At 39.8% G+C, this 18,323-nt stretch overlaps 1 protein-coding gene across 1 annotated transcript in view; it reads right to left on the reverse strand.

Moving 5' to 3' along the window:
- PKHD1 (PKHD1 ciliary IPT domain containing fibrocystin/polyductin) overlaps positions 1-18,323 on the reverse strand; it is a 233,326-nt gene that overhangs the window by 64,865 nt on the left and 150,138 nt on the right. The window contains exons 51-57 of the mRNA XM_041480845.1: positions 12,416-12,529; positions 11,588-11,675; positions 9,040-9,194; positions 7,060-7,212; positions 5,823-6,701; positions 4,316-4,478; positions 2,205-2,365 (exon numbers count right to left, since the gene is read on the reverse strand). Coding sequence (XP_041336779.1) covers positions 2,205-2,365; positions 4,316-4,478; positions 5,823-6,701; positions 7,060-7,212; positions 9,040-9,194; positions 11,588-11,675; positions 12,416-12,529 — 1,713 coding nt within the window. The remainder of the gene's footprint in view (positions 1-2,204; positions 2,366-4,315; positions 4,479-5,822; positions 6,702-7,059; positions 7,213-9,039; positions 9,195-11,587; positions 11,676-12,415; positions 12,530-18,323) is intronic.

Here is an 18,323-nt window from a genome sequence, read left to right on the forward strand (position 1 = left end):
CTATGATTTCATAATTCTGTGACAGCACCACCATCTTCACAGACCTTGAAGAAAAAGGGAATCTGTCTCTACAGAATCATTAAGGCTGGAAAAGACCTCCAAGGTCATCAAGCCCATGATAAATGAGTGAATGCCACCATGCCCACTAAACCATATCACAAAGGTCCACATCTTGGTTTTCTTAATTATTCCAGGGATGGTGGCCTCATCCTGTCCTGGAAAGCCTGTTTTAATGGCTGACCACTCTTTCTGGAAAGAAATTTTTCATAATACCCAACCTGAATTTGCCCTGGTGCAGATTGAGGGTATTTCCCCCTGACCTATCACTAATTTCCTGAGAGAATAGGTGAATCCTTCTTTTCAGGGAGTTGTAGAGAGTCCCCTGAGCCTTCTTTTCTCCAGATTAAGGAACCTCAGCTCCCACAGCTGCTCCTCATGGGGCTTAAATTCCAGACCCTTCCCCAGCTCCTTTCCCTCCTGTGGACACAATCCAGCCCCTCAATGTCTTTCTTGCAGTGAGGGGTTCAGAACTGAACTCATGGTCTGGCCTCAAGCACAGGAGGGATGATAATTTCTCTGGTCCTGGTGGCAGGAGATCAGTGAGAGCAGGAAAGTTGAGCTTTTTCTCCAATTTGTCTATCCTGAGAGCCTGCATTGCACTGTGAAAAATAGTCAGTGCTACAACTTTGCAGAAAGAGAAGAAGGGAAGAAGATGGCCACAAATTCACCTTATCATCAAGTTGTGCCTTTCCAAATGTCAACCTCAAGACAAAATGAACCATAGGTCAGAGAAATGTAGAAGAATTTAACACACATTTGGGAAGGGAAGAGGAAAAAAATTCCCATTCTGATTTGGATAGCAAAGAAAACCACTGGTAATTTGGTAATAGCTTCAGAGGCAGGCAGCATTTATCATATACTGGTACCTCCATTTCACAAGGAGATAAACCCTGTGGAGTGAAGGTTGTACCCTCAGTGCACTTTAGATTGTGAGGATTCCTCCTATACCTATGACTGTGTGCTAGGAGGTGCTAAAAATGGTGGGAATCTGAATAAAATCCAGGTTTTGTATGCAAATATATTCATTAATATGCAGGTGCTAAGTGGTAATAGTACCAGAGCATTAGTGCTTGGATGTGATTCATAATTAGGGTGGAAAAGGTACAATAAAAATCAGTGTTTGCATCTAGACAACACATAAATCAACCCTGTAAGCAGCCAGCTAGAGCGGGATCCTTAGAGAAAAAGCTTTACACCTTTTGTTTAAAGATTAAAGTTCTTCTTGTGTTTAATCAGTTTCAGAGTGTGAAGAAAAACAGGATTAATTACAGTCCCTCCCATCAGTCTCCCATACCGGCAGAGTTACAAACGATGCATCTCTACAGCAAAATGGCCACCATCAGCAGCAGGCACAGGGAATGCTAATTGTAATTAAAGAGTTTATTTGGAATCAGAGAGCCAAGTTTTAATCAGGATGAGAATGGAGCCTTGTTGTGGGAGCTTTCAGAAAGTGGTTACTGAGCAGAATGGGCCTTTTTTAAACAGAAAGGAGTCGTCAAACTTCTGGAGTGCGTTTTCAACTTGATTATCTCCTCAGTGGGATGTGGATGAAAATCCTTGCAGGGCCAATTATTGGTAATATTTTGCAGTTTTGTGGTGTTTTTATGGCATGTGCCCCTCAATGCTCTCAGAGGACTTTGCAAAGGGCAGGTAGAATCACTAATAATGGAATCACCAGTTTGGAAGGGACCTCAAAGATCATTTCATTCCACCCCCTGCCATGGGCAGAACACCTTCCACTATCTGAGGCTGCTCCAAACCCTGTCCAACCTGGCCTTAGACAATTCCAGGGATCCCGGGGCAGCCACAGCTTCTCTGGGCAACCTGTGCCAGGGCCTCACCACCCTCACAGGGAAAAAATTTCTTTCTACCATTCAATCTAGCAAGTCAGACCCTAAAGAGGGTAAGGATGCGGGGTGAAATGCTACTGCAAGTAGGCAGAGCGGCACTGGTGGGCACTGAGCTGCACACTGAGTCACCCCAGACTTCTACAGCACAATTCACTACATCCTACCTGGAAAGGAATCACACAGATTGGGACTACCATGACCTCAACCTCAGCTGCAGATCTCAGTGAAAATCACATCTCGTAGCTCAAATTTCTGCACAACTTTGCAAACACTCCCGCCAGCACAGGCACTTACCAGCTTCTGAGTAGAACTGTGTCCATTCAAATTCTGACTTGGGGAAAACAGAGACAGGTGGCTCCAGATGCAGGACACCTCCATCCAAATCCTTGAAAAGGGCTTTCCTTGAGCCTTTGCATCTCTTTTCGGGGAGCATGGTGTCTTCAGAGGTTTGTACACTGGTTAGTAGGAAAGGTAACATTATTATTAGTAGCTTGGAACAGCCAGAAAAGCCTATAAATTTCTGTGTAAGGCATTAACTACTGGCTGCCAGAGAGGAAGGTACCTGTAACAGCACAGGTGTGTTGAGAGAAACTCATCTCACTGAAACAAATATAAGAGTTGAGACTAATCATTTCCTAAACAAGGGTCTATATTGACTATAGAAGGAGGCCAGTGTGTTTAAATAACATGCCTAATTTTTGGAACACTAACATGTAGTGAGCTGAATTGCTTTCAATTGCAGATTGACTAAAGGTTCAACACAGCTTAAAGGAACTGGTGAACTGAGCATCTCACACCCATGGCAGAATTCAATATGATAACAAGACTTGTACTCTAGCAAAGTCCATGGAGATATTTTCAGATTACTACACATTGAACCTTGAAGAAAATGCAGAATTTTTTGGTCTCAGGCTGAGAAAATCTGATTGCTGGTACCTTGAATGGGGCAAACAGGTATAGGCAGAGATTTGCAGTAAGGGCAGAGGAAGAAAAAGGCCAATTCCCGCAATCAACCAAGCTCAAAAGAGACAGAGAACAAAGACTCCTCTGATCCTGACAGTTCAGTTCTTGGCCATCTCTCAGCACATCCAGCATTTCTGCTGGTTAGGTCTACCAGTAGTACAAGCAAAGTTCTTCATGGATTTGCTATATTCTCTGATGTTTCTGTTTCTTTCTTGCTCCAAGGCAATGCTCATCTTCTCTTTGACAGGACAAATCCATCAAGACATCCCTTCGGGATGCTGAAGCAGAACAATGCAGACACATGCTGGATCAAGCTCAGCAGCTGCAAAGGTGGATTAAACAAATGCATGCAGATATTGCATGAGGAGCACTGGGAGATGTTACCACCCTCAGAGGCTCAGCAGCCTCCCAAGGAAGCCTTCAGTAACCCACGTGCATTCCTCACATTTGAAAACCACCAGCTCTTGCAGTGGACAGGGTATTCAGCAGCTCACTACCAGCAGAATATTGTGGGATGGATACAAGAGTGAAACATAATGGGAGTTGACAAGCTGGACAGGGCTCAGAAATCTACACGCAAACTAATGCCCAGAGCAAAAAGCAAAAATATAGAATAAAATAAGAAATTCTGGCAGAAGGCTGGAGGGGCTCTAAACACAGCAGTGCGGGACACCTCCAATTATTTTTGACTGGCAAGTGGAGTCCATGCTGGAATATTTTTTTGCTACTTCAAGGCTTTCCTGACATAGCCTCTGCATCATGTTCAGTGGCTGCAATAAATAAATAGGCATGTGGTTTCCATTGGATGTGGTATGTCTAAACCACTGCAAACAGCAGTGACTTAAGGTTACAGATGAAGTTCTCCCCTCCCTCCTCAACCCTCACAGATTATATTCTCCCTGGGCAGGAGCAGTTCTGGCAATCATTTGACATCTCACAGCCTGCCTGGTACTGATCAACATTTCTGATGTGATCTCGTGGGCACAAATCAAGCCACGCTTCCCCGACCAAAAGGACATTCCCTGTCTCAGGCTTTTTTTCCTGGAGGTCCTGACATTTTCTGAAGCCTGAGGCTGAGAAGTCAGAGATGCTCAGGATGGGGGTTTAGGAGATGGGATATGTGAGGCTTGTTTTGCTACACAAATGTCAGAAAAAGAAGAAATTCAAGAGGATTCATCCGGAGATGCACCTTGATGGAATTCAAAACTCAAATTATAAAAGATTGCCCTAAACTAAATTTGGTGGTGTTTTTCCGTTCCTTTTTTTTTTTTTCCCTGTATTTGAATTTTTCTGTGCATGTTTGTTTGATGTTGGATCTTGCTCATTTTTGTCAGACAGGAGCAGTACAAAAGCAGATATAAGGGGAGGATAGTTCCAAAGCTGTAGGTGTTTGGGGTTTTGTGTTTTTTTTTTTTAAGATAATTCAGAATGAAGCATTTTACCTTGTTGGATAAAAGTAGAACTTGTCCTTCTCACTGACATGTAACATCCTTGATGTCTCTGCTGTGATGAGAGGCATGATGCCTAAATGATCAGCATTTGACATGATACAGACATCCCTGTCTTCACTGTAGCAGCTCTGTGTAAAACCAGTAAAGGTGACTTCTGCCAGGGATTAAGAGAAGATCAAGCAAGAAAAAGTGGTTAAAAGAGTGCCATAATTAGAGATAAGAAAGTTGTTGGTTTTTTTTTTTTTTGTGTGATGTTTTCCATGTTAACGTGCCCCCCATATATATATATGGGCAAATTATTTTTAAATCACACTAATAACTAACATTTTTCATAGATCTTCATGTGGCTTTAGAATACTTGCAGCTAATTTACATCCTAAGTTGATACAAACCAAGTCACACCATAGGAAATGAAATCACAGAATAATAACGGAGAGAGAAAACAAAAAGCAAGAGTATTTTATACATTTTCATTTGAATAAGTAAGAACCAGTTAAATAATAACCTGCCTTGGATGATTTTTCTACTTGCCAGAGATTAATATAAAACAAGCAGGGTGTGATGACACATACTTGGCTCTGACAGTCAACTCTTATGCAGCTCCAAAATCCATATTATGCCATGAATTTTCTGTGAGATTCTGCACAAGTCTATTTGTCTTTCTCTATCTCTCTTACACCTCAGGAAAAAGGGGATAATGAATTTTCTTGCAAAAGTAAGTAGCAGCGAGGAGTAAAGACATGAAAAGTAGTGAGGTATTTAGATCCCACTATTGCAAGCAGCTATCAGGGTTCTGATATACTCAAATATTGCTCTGGGGACTGAAAAATTCATCTGAAACAAAGATCCAGGATACATAAGAGACTTCTATTCCTCTTGTACAAGCTCTTATACCAATAAAGGTCATAACTGCTTCTGTGAGTTGTAGTTCCTATGTTCTGTGACAATTCTATCCAAAGTATGATATTCACTTCTCAGATTTGGTATTTTTATTTAGGTGGAGGCAACTGTGGGTCAGAGAGATGAATCAATTGGAAAAGTAACACAGAAGGAAGGTATGTGTGAGGTAGAATCTGTACATTAGCACGAAACATAATTATCATGGAATCATAGAATCCAAGAATGGTTTGGGTTGGAAGGGACCTTAAATATCATCTCATTCCAACCCTCTGCTACGGGCAGGGGAGTCTTCCACTATCCCAGACTGATTCAAGCCCTGTCCAACCCAACCCTGAATACCTCCAGGGATGGGGCAGCCACAGCTTCTAGGGGCAACCATTATCCTGCAGTAGATTTCGGGAAGTGAAAAATAACAAATAATATTTTTTTCTTAATTAAACGGTATCAAGTTGTAGAAGAATTGTGTAATCAATTTCACTGAGGTTCTGATTTCTCCAACAGTCCATCTGTGGGAGGCTAAAACTTCAACTGTAAAAAATGAAATTAGTAAAGAAAAGCAGTGACAGAACAGTCTGGCCAGTGGAGGCAGATGACCAACCTTTCAGTTTCATGATTCCCAGGGCTTTTGGACAACACCCAGTTTTGTGCCAGGGATGCTCTGGCCTTTGGCTGGGAGCAGTGCTAAACGTGGGCCATAAAATCCCAACACGCCCTCTTAGAGGGTAGCGTGGAGGTCGGTCCTGAGCTGTTGGATCAGCTGAGTGAGGCTTGATCCTGTCTCTGAGGCAGTCAAAAGTCGAGCTTGTTGCGACAATGACGGAGTTTTTAAGTTCTATGAATGTTTTCCCCGTGTAGCATTGCTCAGTGTAGGCACAGTGCACCATTGCCAGGAGTCCCACAGTGTTGTCCACCAGCACCACGTTTTCCACAATAATGCTGCCTCCAGGATGCATCATGACACCATAGTCATAATTCTTATAGGACAGAAAACCTGTGATCCTAGTGCAGGTCTGAAATCCATCTTCCTGGTAGAGGTGAACGCCGTGGAGACTCGAATGGGCCACATTTCCGCTGCAATATTCTCCAGCTAGTGAACAGTCCTGGCCCCTGACATGGAAGCCAATCCTCTCGGATCCTGCCACAGCATTGCCATGAAGGGAGACACCAGTGGCCAGGTTCAGCTTGATGCCAGCAACCCAGTTTAATGAACCTGCTGGCTGCCTGCTCAGAATAACAAGGCTCCTGGTGAGGGAGTGATTTTTCCCTTCCAAATCAATGCCAGGTCCAGTGGTGTTGAACACCACATTACCGTGCAACAAGATTCCTCTGCTCTTGACTGCTTTAATGCCAGCTCCACAGCTGCCACTGAAGCTGGATGACACCACTGAGGACCCCTGGGATACATTCCTGAATTCAATGGCAGAAAGCTGAGGAGGCCCAAAATTCAAAAATTGAACATTTAAGAGTTGAAGAGCACCTGCAATGAGACAAATGGAGTGAAATAAAAGCTTATATTACATAAGAACAGGAAAGGACAACCATGTTAACAACAGTCAGACATACAACAGTCAGCAGCTACTTTGTCAGTGTATTGTAGTGATGGGTATTTGTTAATAAATATATAAAAAGTCTTAGTAAAACCTTACAAAACACAGAACAGCCCCTCCTAAAATATCTTCAATTTTTATGAATTTTTAGTGGTGCTCATGTTTCATACTTGCTGACAGTCAGCTTGTTCTGAATTTCATAGCTCATGTGAATGGATTCACATGTTGCTGCACCTCTTTCTTGGGCAAAACCGCTGTGCTTGATGAGGACAGGTGAATCTCAACTACCTTCAAACTCCATCCCACTGGAGCCTGTGAAGTGTCCCACCAGCATCCTCCCAGCACAAGCCACATCCGACTGGATCTGCACGTTCCGTGTGAGGAGCCCAACCTCCGCGGCCAAAGGGATGCTTCTGCCATCTTCTGTGTCATGGGGACGCCCTGGGGAGTTTCAAGAAAGCAAATGTGATAAGTGTCTATCATACCTGTTAGCCACTGCTTTGAGGGACATAAATCCTGACAGCTCCTCTGCAGAATCTGCACTGACATTCAGGTGTGTTTCACCCCCAGCACAATCTGCGTGCATCGACACAAAACCAGAAAGGCCACCTGCCCATCAAATATTCACTGTGTGCTTATATTTTACTGAGATATCTCGTTTTTAGAACAAGGAGGTGCTAAACCTTTCCCCTGCGGTGTGCAGGTGCCAAAGCAATGAACAGGTTCACACTTCACTTTTTCCAAGCTCTGCGTGCTGGAGTTACTCTTCAGCACACTGCAGAGTTGATCTCCATGAATTTTCCTCAGGATCAGACTAATGTCAATGCCAAAACCCTCTTTGCTACAGAGTTTTGCTTGTATGTGCTTTCTAAAAGGATTTTAAAGCATTTTTTCAATGCCTTTCTGAAAGAAACTTTTGTTCAAGTTTATGCAGCTGTCTAGCTTGGATTAATCTCAGGTGATTTTAGACACATGAAGATGTGATTTTTAACCAGTTATCCAGGCTGGTTTTATGCATGGTGGAGCAATAGGCAACTCTCAAGTGCAATTTGTTGTGTATTTTATATAGCTGCTTTAGGGGCAGATAAAAAATGAGTGAGAAGTATGTATTGTATGTATTTTTCTGCTTTAATTATCAAGGGAGCTAAGAGTGACTGGCTCACATTTCCTGCAAGTATCTACATTTGCCAAGGTGAAACTCAGCATTTACCTCTCAATTTTTCCATCAGAATTTTTTTTTTTTAGCTGTATCTAACAATTGCTGCATCACTCAAGCGGTAAGCAGTAATTTCCCCTCAAGATACATTATATCTACATCAGCTAAAAAGGAAGGCCTAAAATGCATAAACTACTGGAAATAAAGTCTAGATGTTCTATGCTTTGAACTGCACATTTTGTTTGAAAAATGCCATTGTCATAAAAAACTGTGCCATGGAGCCTACTGTTGATTAACACTGTGGATAATTGCAGAACAGAGCTCAGTTCCAAGTGAAGCTTTGATTACTGGCTCAGATATTTAAACATTTATCATTTAAAACATTATATTTCTGGACCTTTTTATCCATTACACTCAATTTCTGTGCCTACTGGGTGGAATAAAGATCAAATTTGAAAAAATATTGATGTGAACAAAAAAATCCTTGGTTTGAAAGTTCAGAATTTGACCTGTTAATAAAATTCTTTAGATTTTTTTAAATAGATGATAATAAATTTACTTTATAAGCTGAAATAAAAGTAAATAAGTATTAATACTACATCCCTTTTTCCACAAACATATAGATCCCATGGAATCTACACAGAAAATAGATATACACAGATTTTATGTTTTTTTAGATATTAGTTTATAAATACATTGTTTTCATGCTATGGAATTGATACAATTTTGTTTTTTAAACTTTTTGAACATAATTATTTTGAAATTTGAAAAAAGGCTGGGGTTTAATTCTTTTCCAGGTTTTTGACATACTATAGAAATTGTACAAAGGGCCTAAAATCCTACATTTCTTTTTTTCTTTTAAAAGAGGAAAAATTACTTTCTCTCTCTGTGAACCAGCTCAACTTGAAACACCAGAAAGTTTTCCCAAACAATTCAGCAGTGAATTGATTATTTTCACAGAAATTCATGTTACAATCAGCATGATAAAAAAACTATATGGAGAAAGAAATGAAGACACCACAAGGAAGTAGAATTGATCCTGTTGAGATATGAAATGGAAAGTCAATACTTCAGAAGAAAACTTTCAGAAAAAGGAAAGAAAAATTCCTTACCAATGTGCCTGTGCAGGAGATGTTCATGTATTCTTATATTATGACCATGGACTTCTTTAAGTGTAACTACTTCAGCTTGGTAGGCTTCATAGGAGGAAGAGCTGATCACAATATCCCCACCTTGATCCCAATCTACTTCATCCTCTACAAAAATCCTGTAACACCATGATATAAACTTAATGTCACTATGCTTATGAGAGTTAGGCTCACAAATTTCATTAAAAATGAACAGTTTTGCTCAGGGAGATCTGAAAAAGAAAAAAAAAGTCCACAGGCCATGCTGTAGGAAAAGCCCCTTTAGGGCTTTCTGCAAAAACAGATGTCTGAAATATGCAGGAGGAAATTAATCCTGAAGCATCTACTTCACACCATTGATTAACAACATATACAGTTCCAGTACAGCATTTCAGAGCTCAAGCTGCCTCCAAAAGACATATCAGGTCATTTTTGGTGCCAGGAATATTCTACAGAGCTGAAAGTCAACTTTGGATTTAGACAACAACCATGTGCAGGGTCGTGTGGCTGTCTGCACTTGGCATCTAAGCTTCCACCAGAGCTTGTTGGTGCAGTCAGTAGTGGGTGAAAAGCAATTCAGTTCTCTGAATCGGTTACTTTGATCAGGATTTGATTCCCTAAACAAGAGCATCTCTTGCTATCTGAGATATCCCAGGGTATCTAAAACATCAGCCAGCAGATGTGACAGGAGACAGGATTGGTTCCTGAAGTGTTCCGGGAGATAAATGTGCAAGCCATGGAAGGAACCCCAAAAGCATCTCAAAAGAGCCCAAAGACACCTCAAATGGGCCCAAACCATCTGTTTAGGAACCTGAATCCTTCCTTTGGTTGCTGAACATCCTCTAGGCACCAGCACTTAAAACTCTGCTGGCTACTGAACGTTGCACAGCGTCCTGCATTTATTTGTTTTAATCTTGAACTGAAGATCCCCTTTTACAGTGAAAGTTATATTGGTAGTTCAGGGGATTTCTAGCTTCATGTAAAGAAAATAAAAGTGTTTAGTGACAGCAAAATGCATAATGGTCAGTGTTCATCTCTGTTTGATAAACACCTTGTCCTGTTACAGAGTTACTGCTGCTGGCCAGGTGATGATTTAAAGTCCTCAGGGAATTATTGAGGATAAAGGGCACTGAGTGAATTCACACAATGCCTCACGTGCAGGCTAGAATGACAGAAGTGCAGAGAGAAAGGAGATTCCTAAAGGGATGTTGTCAAGTTTTTCCAGAATCTCTTTCCCCAATATTTTTCAAAAATGAGTAGGTTCCAGATGAACACTTACAGGATACAATATCTGTGAATATTCAGTAGAGTAATCCACCAAAATTTCTTTCTGGTTTGGTTTTTGTTTTATTTTTTGTTTGTTTGTTTGTTTGTTTGACCTTTTTTTTTTCTTTCTTTTTTTTTTTTTTTTTTTTTTTTTGCCTTTTTTTTTTTTTTTTTTTTTTTTTCTTTTGGAGGAATCACTGCATATCTTCTGAAATGGCAGGAAAGTCCTTCCTGAACTGATGAGCTGATTCATACTGGAAAATGATATAGAGCAGCTTCTCTCCTTCAATAAAATCCAATTCCTTCAGCTTTCATTTTCCTTCAGCTTTCATATTCCAGCTCTGCTTTACCTATTTCCTGTATCCAACCACATTAACTCTAAGCTGGTTTTTGGTAGATTTTTAATGAAAAAGAGGGCATTGGTTTTGGTTTGTTTGTTTGTTTGTTTTTGCCTTTCTTTTAACTGAAACAACTCTTTGTGCTGTATTTAATGTGCATGCATTAACTCCAAACACTTGTATCTTAGCACCTCATGATATTTCACATAAAATATCTGGGCAGCAACCCAGATCTAGACTGGATCCATTTCATCCAAGTGTTTAACTGGCATGCTTCAGTCAGAATCTGCTTACTCTGATCTCCCATCTCAGCCAGGGAAGGAGAAGAATTTCCAGAGGGTGATTCTAAAGTTGCACAGTTTGGATCAGGATCAGGTAGCAATTCCTAAACAATTAATCTACACTGAACACACAGCTCTGAGAGAGCTCACAACAGATGAGCCTTACTGGTGAGGTCTTTGTACTTCCACTGCTCATCTCTACAATCATTTCCCGAAATGCTGACACCTCTACCCTGATGGGAGCTCTTCCAATGAGGCTTTGTTAGGGCTAGCTGAATGGGAGAGGAAGGAGAGGAAGGAAGGGAGGAAGGGAGGGAGGGAGGGAGGGAGGGAGGAAGGAAGGAAGGAAGGAAGGAAGGAAGGAAGGAAGGAAGGAAGGAAGGAAGTCTCAGTTTGATTCCTCCTTAGAATTTCGATTTCTTTAGAATTAAAGTTAATCTGGGTTGGAAGGGACCTTAAAGATCATCAGCTTCCCCATCATGGTGCAATTTTCTGTTACCTAGGTTGTTTTTTTTCTGTCTAGACAGAATTCAAACAGAACCCATCACAAAGAGAAAGAATAATGCAACTCACAGGAATATTAAATACAAGTCATAGGAACAGGAGCCAAAATTTAATATTTGAAAGCATATTTGGCCAAAATACCACCTTTCATTGCCCGGAGCAACATTAGTTCCCAGATGTGTCCAAGGTATCTTAGGATAAGCACTATAAATTTGCACCTGTCCATAAATTCCTGGGGAAAAAAAAAAAAAAAAGAAAGAACAGAAGGAGGATTTCAAAGGTTAAAGAAAGAGAGGCTTGAGAAGAACTGAAGCAATAACCAAATATATGGAAATCTTTATATTTATTAAAGTATATTTTTATATTTTATGACAAGTGTAAGAACAGCACAAAGCCTTCACTCAAAATACAAAGTGAAGGAGCAATAAGTCCTCAATAAAGTAAAATTACCATCGCATATACAGGCAAAAGAGGGGATTTTACCATTTGTGCCAATGAGAAGTCTCATTGGCACAAATTAGAATTGAAGGAATTGCAGACAACGATATCTACCATTAAAAATAAAAAAAAATCAAAAAATAAATTAAAAAAAGAATTATCTAAGTAAACTAAAAATAAAAAAAAAAATCAAAAAAAAAATTTAAAAAACCATAATTATCTAAGTAAATGAATTCAGTAAAAACTCCAGGAATGAAAGGTACAAAAAATTATGCGGCTATTATTAATCTTTCTGGACAATGAACTTTTTTTCCCCTTCTCTGGAAAAGAGATCCAAAACCAGAGGACAAATCCAAAATACAGAAGTTTTTCTTATAGATGATATGTCCCAGAAGATTAAACGTTAGCTGTAAAATATGTGTACCTTTGTTTGAGGTTTATCTGTACAACAACATAGTAACAGTCTCAACACTAGTAGATTTGGATATTATCAAAAATTAGTTTCCTATGAAAAGTGGAATACATGTTTCATACCAATACTCCCTGGGTGGACATTTATATCCTCCAGACGATCACAGTAAATCCCTTCAGAAGCCCGAAGAAGGAACAGCAGCTTTAAATCCCTTTCTAGGGGATATTGCAAAGAACCTGCAATAAAGACAAAACAGCATCAAACCCACCACAAAAGTATCCATGGCTGCTCTGACACTGAAAATGGGAGGAAAACTAGGGGGGGGGGAATATGTGTAAATCTGATTTTAAAGAAATACCTAAATGGCTGAATTAATATTTTCTTTCTCAACCAGTTTTTGCCTTTTTGCTCCTTCACCAGTTGCAGGGTAATCGTGCAGCAAGGATGGGAAAGATTGAGGAAAAAAAAGTAGGGAAAAAGAAAGTGCCCAAGAAGTTTTCGTAAACTGTATTCCAACTTTGCCTTAATTTCTTTCACCAAGGGTAGTTTACAGTTTCAGAGGAAAATGGCCCAGCACTAAACAGATACTAAAGAGGAAAAAGTAGGACAGTTTTTGCCCTGGAGAAATGTATGCGGAGTCCAGTAAAGGAGTTCAACGTTCCTGTAAAATTAGAGATTAAATCAATTATGCAACAGAAAACTGTAGCAGATGTAGAACTAAAATATATATATGTATCTGTACAAAATTAGCTGGCCTGTCATGTTCTTTTAATATTTAAAAATTACTAGTTTGGAAAAGAGAGCTGATTTTGTATCCTAAAGAAACACTTTGCTTTAAGAGCCTTTTTTTTATTTAAGTGAAATCAATAAAACAATTAATTGTTCCCGACCACTGTCTGACTGATAACTGAGGATATTTAAATTCTCTGTATGCCTTTTTAACGGGTAAAAGGAGAACAGTACAAGACTTGCATGTTCCCCATCTAATGTATCTCACACCAGTGAGCATGTATATTCTCTGGGGACATGGAAGGAATTATTTTTCAGTGTCCATCATCCACCCAATCCAGCTTTGATTTCCTTGTTTAAACTCCCATAATTGTGTTTTGAACAGAGGAAAAGCAGGAATTAGGTTAGTTTCCAAATATGCTTTCACAATTTCTCATGTTTTTTTACTCCTGGTTACAAAGCATTTATTATTACAGTTAAGTCAGTTAAAACCATCTCATATATCCAATTCTCAGCTCAGTTTTAAAACCATTTGTAAGTAGGCTTCCAGACTTAACAATCATGTACAAAGGATTGGAAATGGGGATTCTATAGGATGAACTGGAAGTTCGTCTTCTCTTAAAAGATTTACATCTATATTTAGCTAATAGTCATAAATTTTAGTCCAAAAAAACACAATATATCAAGAAATTTTACCCTTGTTAAAAAAAAAAAAACTAAATCACACAAATAAAAAATACATTCAGAATGAGAAACAAATGTCATAATAAAACTATTTATAATGGAAAATAAAACAAAATTTAAAAGGTAAGATAATATTCACAGAAATTTTTCAGTGGCTGGAAATTGTAATTGGTAAATGACACAAAAGAACACTGTAGTCATCAATCAGTAGGAAAATTCTACTTCTTTTAAGAATATTTAGAAGAAAAATAGCCTTAATACTTGCTTATTGCCATCAATAGTTCCATGGGTTTAAATCAATGGATTTCAGTAACTTAAATGCAGGTGCTAGCAGAGAGTTTTACAGAAAACCCGTTGGCCTATTAAGGTGGACTCTTCAATAATTTTGGGATCACTCATGATATCTGAGAGCCCTCAAAGAAAGCTAATATTGTGCCAATATTTCAAACAAAGATAAAAGTAAGAGCCCCAGGTAATTACAGGCCTGTCAACTTGACACTGATTCTGGGAAAAAAATAAATAAAAATGGAATGTCCAACTCTGAACACAATTAATAAATCATTAAAGGTGGATGATATAATTAATGCCAATCAACCTGCTTTTATAGAAAAAAAGGTCCTGTGAAACTTCCTTGTTATCATCTCCTAATGAGATTACAGATCTAGTTGATAAGGATAATAGCTTTGATATCGTATAATTGGCTTCTCCAAGGCACTTGGCTTAGTAGCACAAAACTTTGTCATTAACAAACTACACGAGAGCAGCAGGAACATGGCACACAATAATTTACAGCCTGAGTGACTGGAATGGAGACATGGACTCAACCAGGTCTGGTCCTGCAAACCCTGTGGCATTCCATTTTTTATTATGGACCCAAATTTGTGTGAGGATATTGAAAGTAAGCAGATAAAGTGACACAACTGGAGAGAACAATTACAAGGGTGCTCTAGGAAAGTCAGCAGGAATTTAGAAGTGAAGAATTAGGAAAAAGGTGAAGAATGCTCTAGGGGAGTCTGCTTGAGCAGGGTGGTTGGATTAGATGACCTTCAGTGATCCATTCTGACTTCATCCATTCTGTGATTCTCAAATCTTGAACATAATAAGGCAAGAGGTCTTGAAAAGGTAAGAATCTCTCTGGGAATGAATGGAGAAGAATGAAAAACAAAGGGAAAAGGTGAGTAAGGTCTCAGATACATACTTTGGCTAAGTCTAAATAGATTCCAGCAGAATGACCCATGAAAATGAAGATATGGAGGCAGCAGCTACTTCAGCTTACTCATAAGTAACTACAAAATAGTTGATTCATACAAGCCACAGGAATGACCCATGAAAATGAAGATATGGAGGCAGCAGCTACTTCAGCTTACTCATAAGGGGACTACAAAATAGTTGATTCATACAAGCTGGGTAAGTTTCAGAACATTATGAAGTAACTAGCAATGAAATCACAGTTTTTGTAATAAGTAATTTTGTCGGATACAGCAACTTGCCACAAACAACAGGAATCATTATTTCTGCAACGCATAGGTGAAGGATCTGGGCTTTAAGCATCCATCTTTGAACTTTGGTTGTGAAAACTTCAGATTTCTTGTCCCACTTTTCTGTGGTGAGCAAGTCCTACACAAGACCACAAAAAACTGCCCAATTCTCCATCCTGCATGGGAGGAATGGAAATGGATCCCCTTTCATGCTCCTACTCCAGCTGGAAGCCCTGGCAATTTGATGAGCAACCTGATTGATCATAAAGTGAAATAATAATGTGCTGCTGGCAGAGAATCAGGACAAAAGGATACTTGCAACCTGGAAATTACCAAAAGGTGGAAAAGTCTGGTGAGATATGCAGAAAAGGTCAGGAGGTACTAAAGACAGAGGCAGGGCTCCCTCAAATTTGTCTTCTTCCAATTGCACTACACAGTGCAAAAAACCCCAATAATTTATGATAATCCTGTGTTAAATAACCTGATGTGTTAATAAATTCACCACTGACTCACACTGTCCTGAAGAAGTGTGAGATGCAAATGTTGAGATTGCAACACAGATCTGTTAGCACAATGGTTTCAGCTGGTTCATAATCCTTCATCAGGTCTAACTCCTGGAGAGGAGAAAACCTATGAGAAAAAATGAGGGAATAAAAAGGAGAACAGAAATATAGATGTGTTTTTTCTACCCAGATTTTCCTTTATTCTGGACTGTGGTCTGGATCTAGTTTGTTGACTTTTGAAAGCATTTTCCATTGTTTTCATCTTTCAGTTCTGTTCCAGATGTTCCTCCTGACAGATTTTTGCTGTATTGTTTGGGGTTTTGTTCCATAGCAAAACCCATTCAATTCTTTCCTAGAATAGTGGGTGTTTCCTCCCTTCTAGCCTTCTCTTTTTTTTTTTCACAACATAACAGTCTGCAACAGCTGTTGCATATAAGAGCAATGAAATCTCTGAGATAGATCTCCTCCCTTCACCTGGCAAACAGACTTTGCTGAGTATCTTGCTGGGACCATCTCCTCTATCTCCCCTATCTTTGAATACTGAACTTCTTGGACTCTAAGTACCCAGCTATTTTGAAAACTGTGTGATATTTTCACCAGAAAATATGGTGGATGGTGCATCTGAGGAGCTTTTATTCATGATCAATACACAGCTGGACAGCACCTACTGTTGGTTCTCTTCTGGAGCTTCCTCCAGGTGTTCAGACTGCACTCTGGAAAGAGCCTGGAATAGCAACCAAACAAGGAGCCCTCACTTGGTTACCTCTTTCTGCCAAATGAACAGATTATTTCAGAAGTCCTCAGCTCCACAACTCCACAGCTGTGGTGTAGGAACCAACAGCCAGAAGTGGGGGGTGAATGAGGAATAAGTGGTGAGACACGTAGGATGGGATCTGAGAGTCCCAGTGCCCTCCAAATCCTCTCTTGGATTGCAGGTACAAGACAGGGATAAATGACTATGGAGTGGGACTTTTTAGCAGAAGTTGCAGGCAGAGGGAGACACCTGAGGGTGCCCAGAACAATAGAAAATCCTTATAATTAGGCAAGTGAACCATATTTCTGGGGAGAATCATATACCTACATTCAGGTTTTTTAATGTAGATTTTCTCTAGATACCTTTACCAACCAGTCCCACTGACTGCAGGGGCTGCACTGGTTATATTGGATAGACCCCTACTGGAACAGCAGCTCATGTGCTGATGTCCACATTACACCTAAATTTGGGTGTCTAGAACATGTGAACCAAATCCCTTCCCTACATGGTGAAATCAGTTAAAAGAAACAGAATGGCTTGGAAGGGGTAAAAGACAAACAGGCAGAGGCTGAGGAGTTCATTGAAGGGAATACAAATAGTCCAATGAACTTTTCAAACCACTTTTTTTTCTGTGATCCGGAATGAAAATACATCTTGTTAAACCAACAGAGTCCCTTCTTCATACAAGTTGGACAGCTGTGCAGGGATGATGTGTGACTGCAGGGTGGGACTCAGCCCACAGCCAAAAATAGGATCCACACAACAGGGGTGCTGGAGAAGTTGGAAAAGATAGTAAATTGTTGAAACTCACTGGTTCTCTAATTACTGCTCTTTATTTACTGCTAACACATGGCCATTTAATGAAATGCACTGATTTATCCTTTGACAAATCAGTATGGGTGGTCCTCCTGGAAAAGAGGGGGAATAAATGCATTAGAGCTCTTAGCACAAGCAAGATAAGGGGCTCCCTCTCCAGACAACCCCTGTCTGGGGTTCCCTCTCCAGACAATCAAGCCATGAGCTAATGATGACCTTAGGCTTCCTGCCTCCAATGAGTGACATGACTGACAAGCAGCCATCAGGAGATATGTGAAGGAAAGAATGTGACAAGTTGAAACTAAAAAGAGAAATCCTATCTGGATAATTACTTGGCGAGCTCTACTATAAAAAGCAAAAGCAGCCTGCCAGCAAAGAGCAGCTGAGTGCAGTTTAGTTCAGGATGAGTCCAATGGATCAATGTGTGCCAAGTGAACTTCAGCATTTCCTTCAGCTTTATTGGGAGCTGAGGGCTTTGCTCAGCAATGGAACAGGGCACTTTCTGCATATATTGTCTGAATTTTAATGCCTGTGGGTTACAATGGACAAAATCATCCTAGAATAGAATGGAAAAGCAACTGTGAGATGTTGAACTCATAATTTCTTACCTTGTTTTGACACAGATGTGCTAAAGATATTTAGCATTTCACTTTCTCTTTGAACCTCAAACTTCCTTTTATCAGCTGGAAAAATAACCAATTTTTACAATATCACAGTGCAGAGAAATTAAATGGTGTTACTAAAATTCTACTGCAAACATCACCATCCACTTAAAGACTTTGAAGGATAAATTGAAAGAGAGAAACTCCTTATCTTAGAGGTAGGATTATGAAAGTAGAAATAATTAGAAAGTTTCCCTGGATCCAGCTACACTGGAGGTCTAGGAGCACCCACAGAAATTCCTGTGGGGTTAGATTCACACATTTTCCTTTGGGTTTTCTGAGAGTTCTGGCAGAGTTCTTTGCAGATCTGAAATCATCTCACTTCTTCCAGGGATCATAATTCACATGGATTGTGATCATACATTAAAGAGAAAAGTGATTATTAGCCCTGCATGCTCAATGGT

This window comes from Pyrgilauda ruficollis, unplaced genomic scaffold (assembly GCF_017590135.1).
Source record: "Pyrgilauda ruficollis isolate IOZ18807 unplaced genomic scaffold, ASM1759013v1 scaffold54, whole genome shotgun sequence".
NCBI classification, from domain to species: domain Eukaryota; kingdom Metazoa; phylum Chordata; class Aves; order Passeriformes; family Passeridae; genus Pyrgilauda; species Pyrgilauda ruficollis.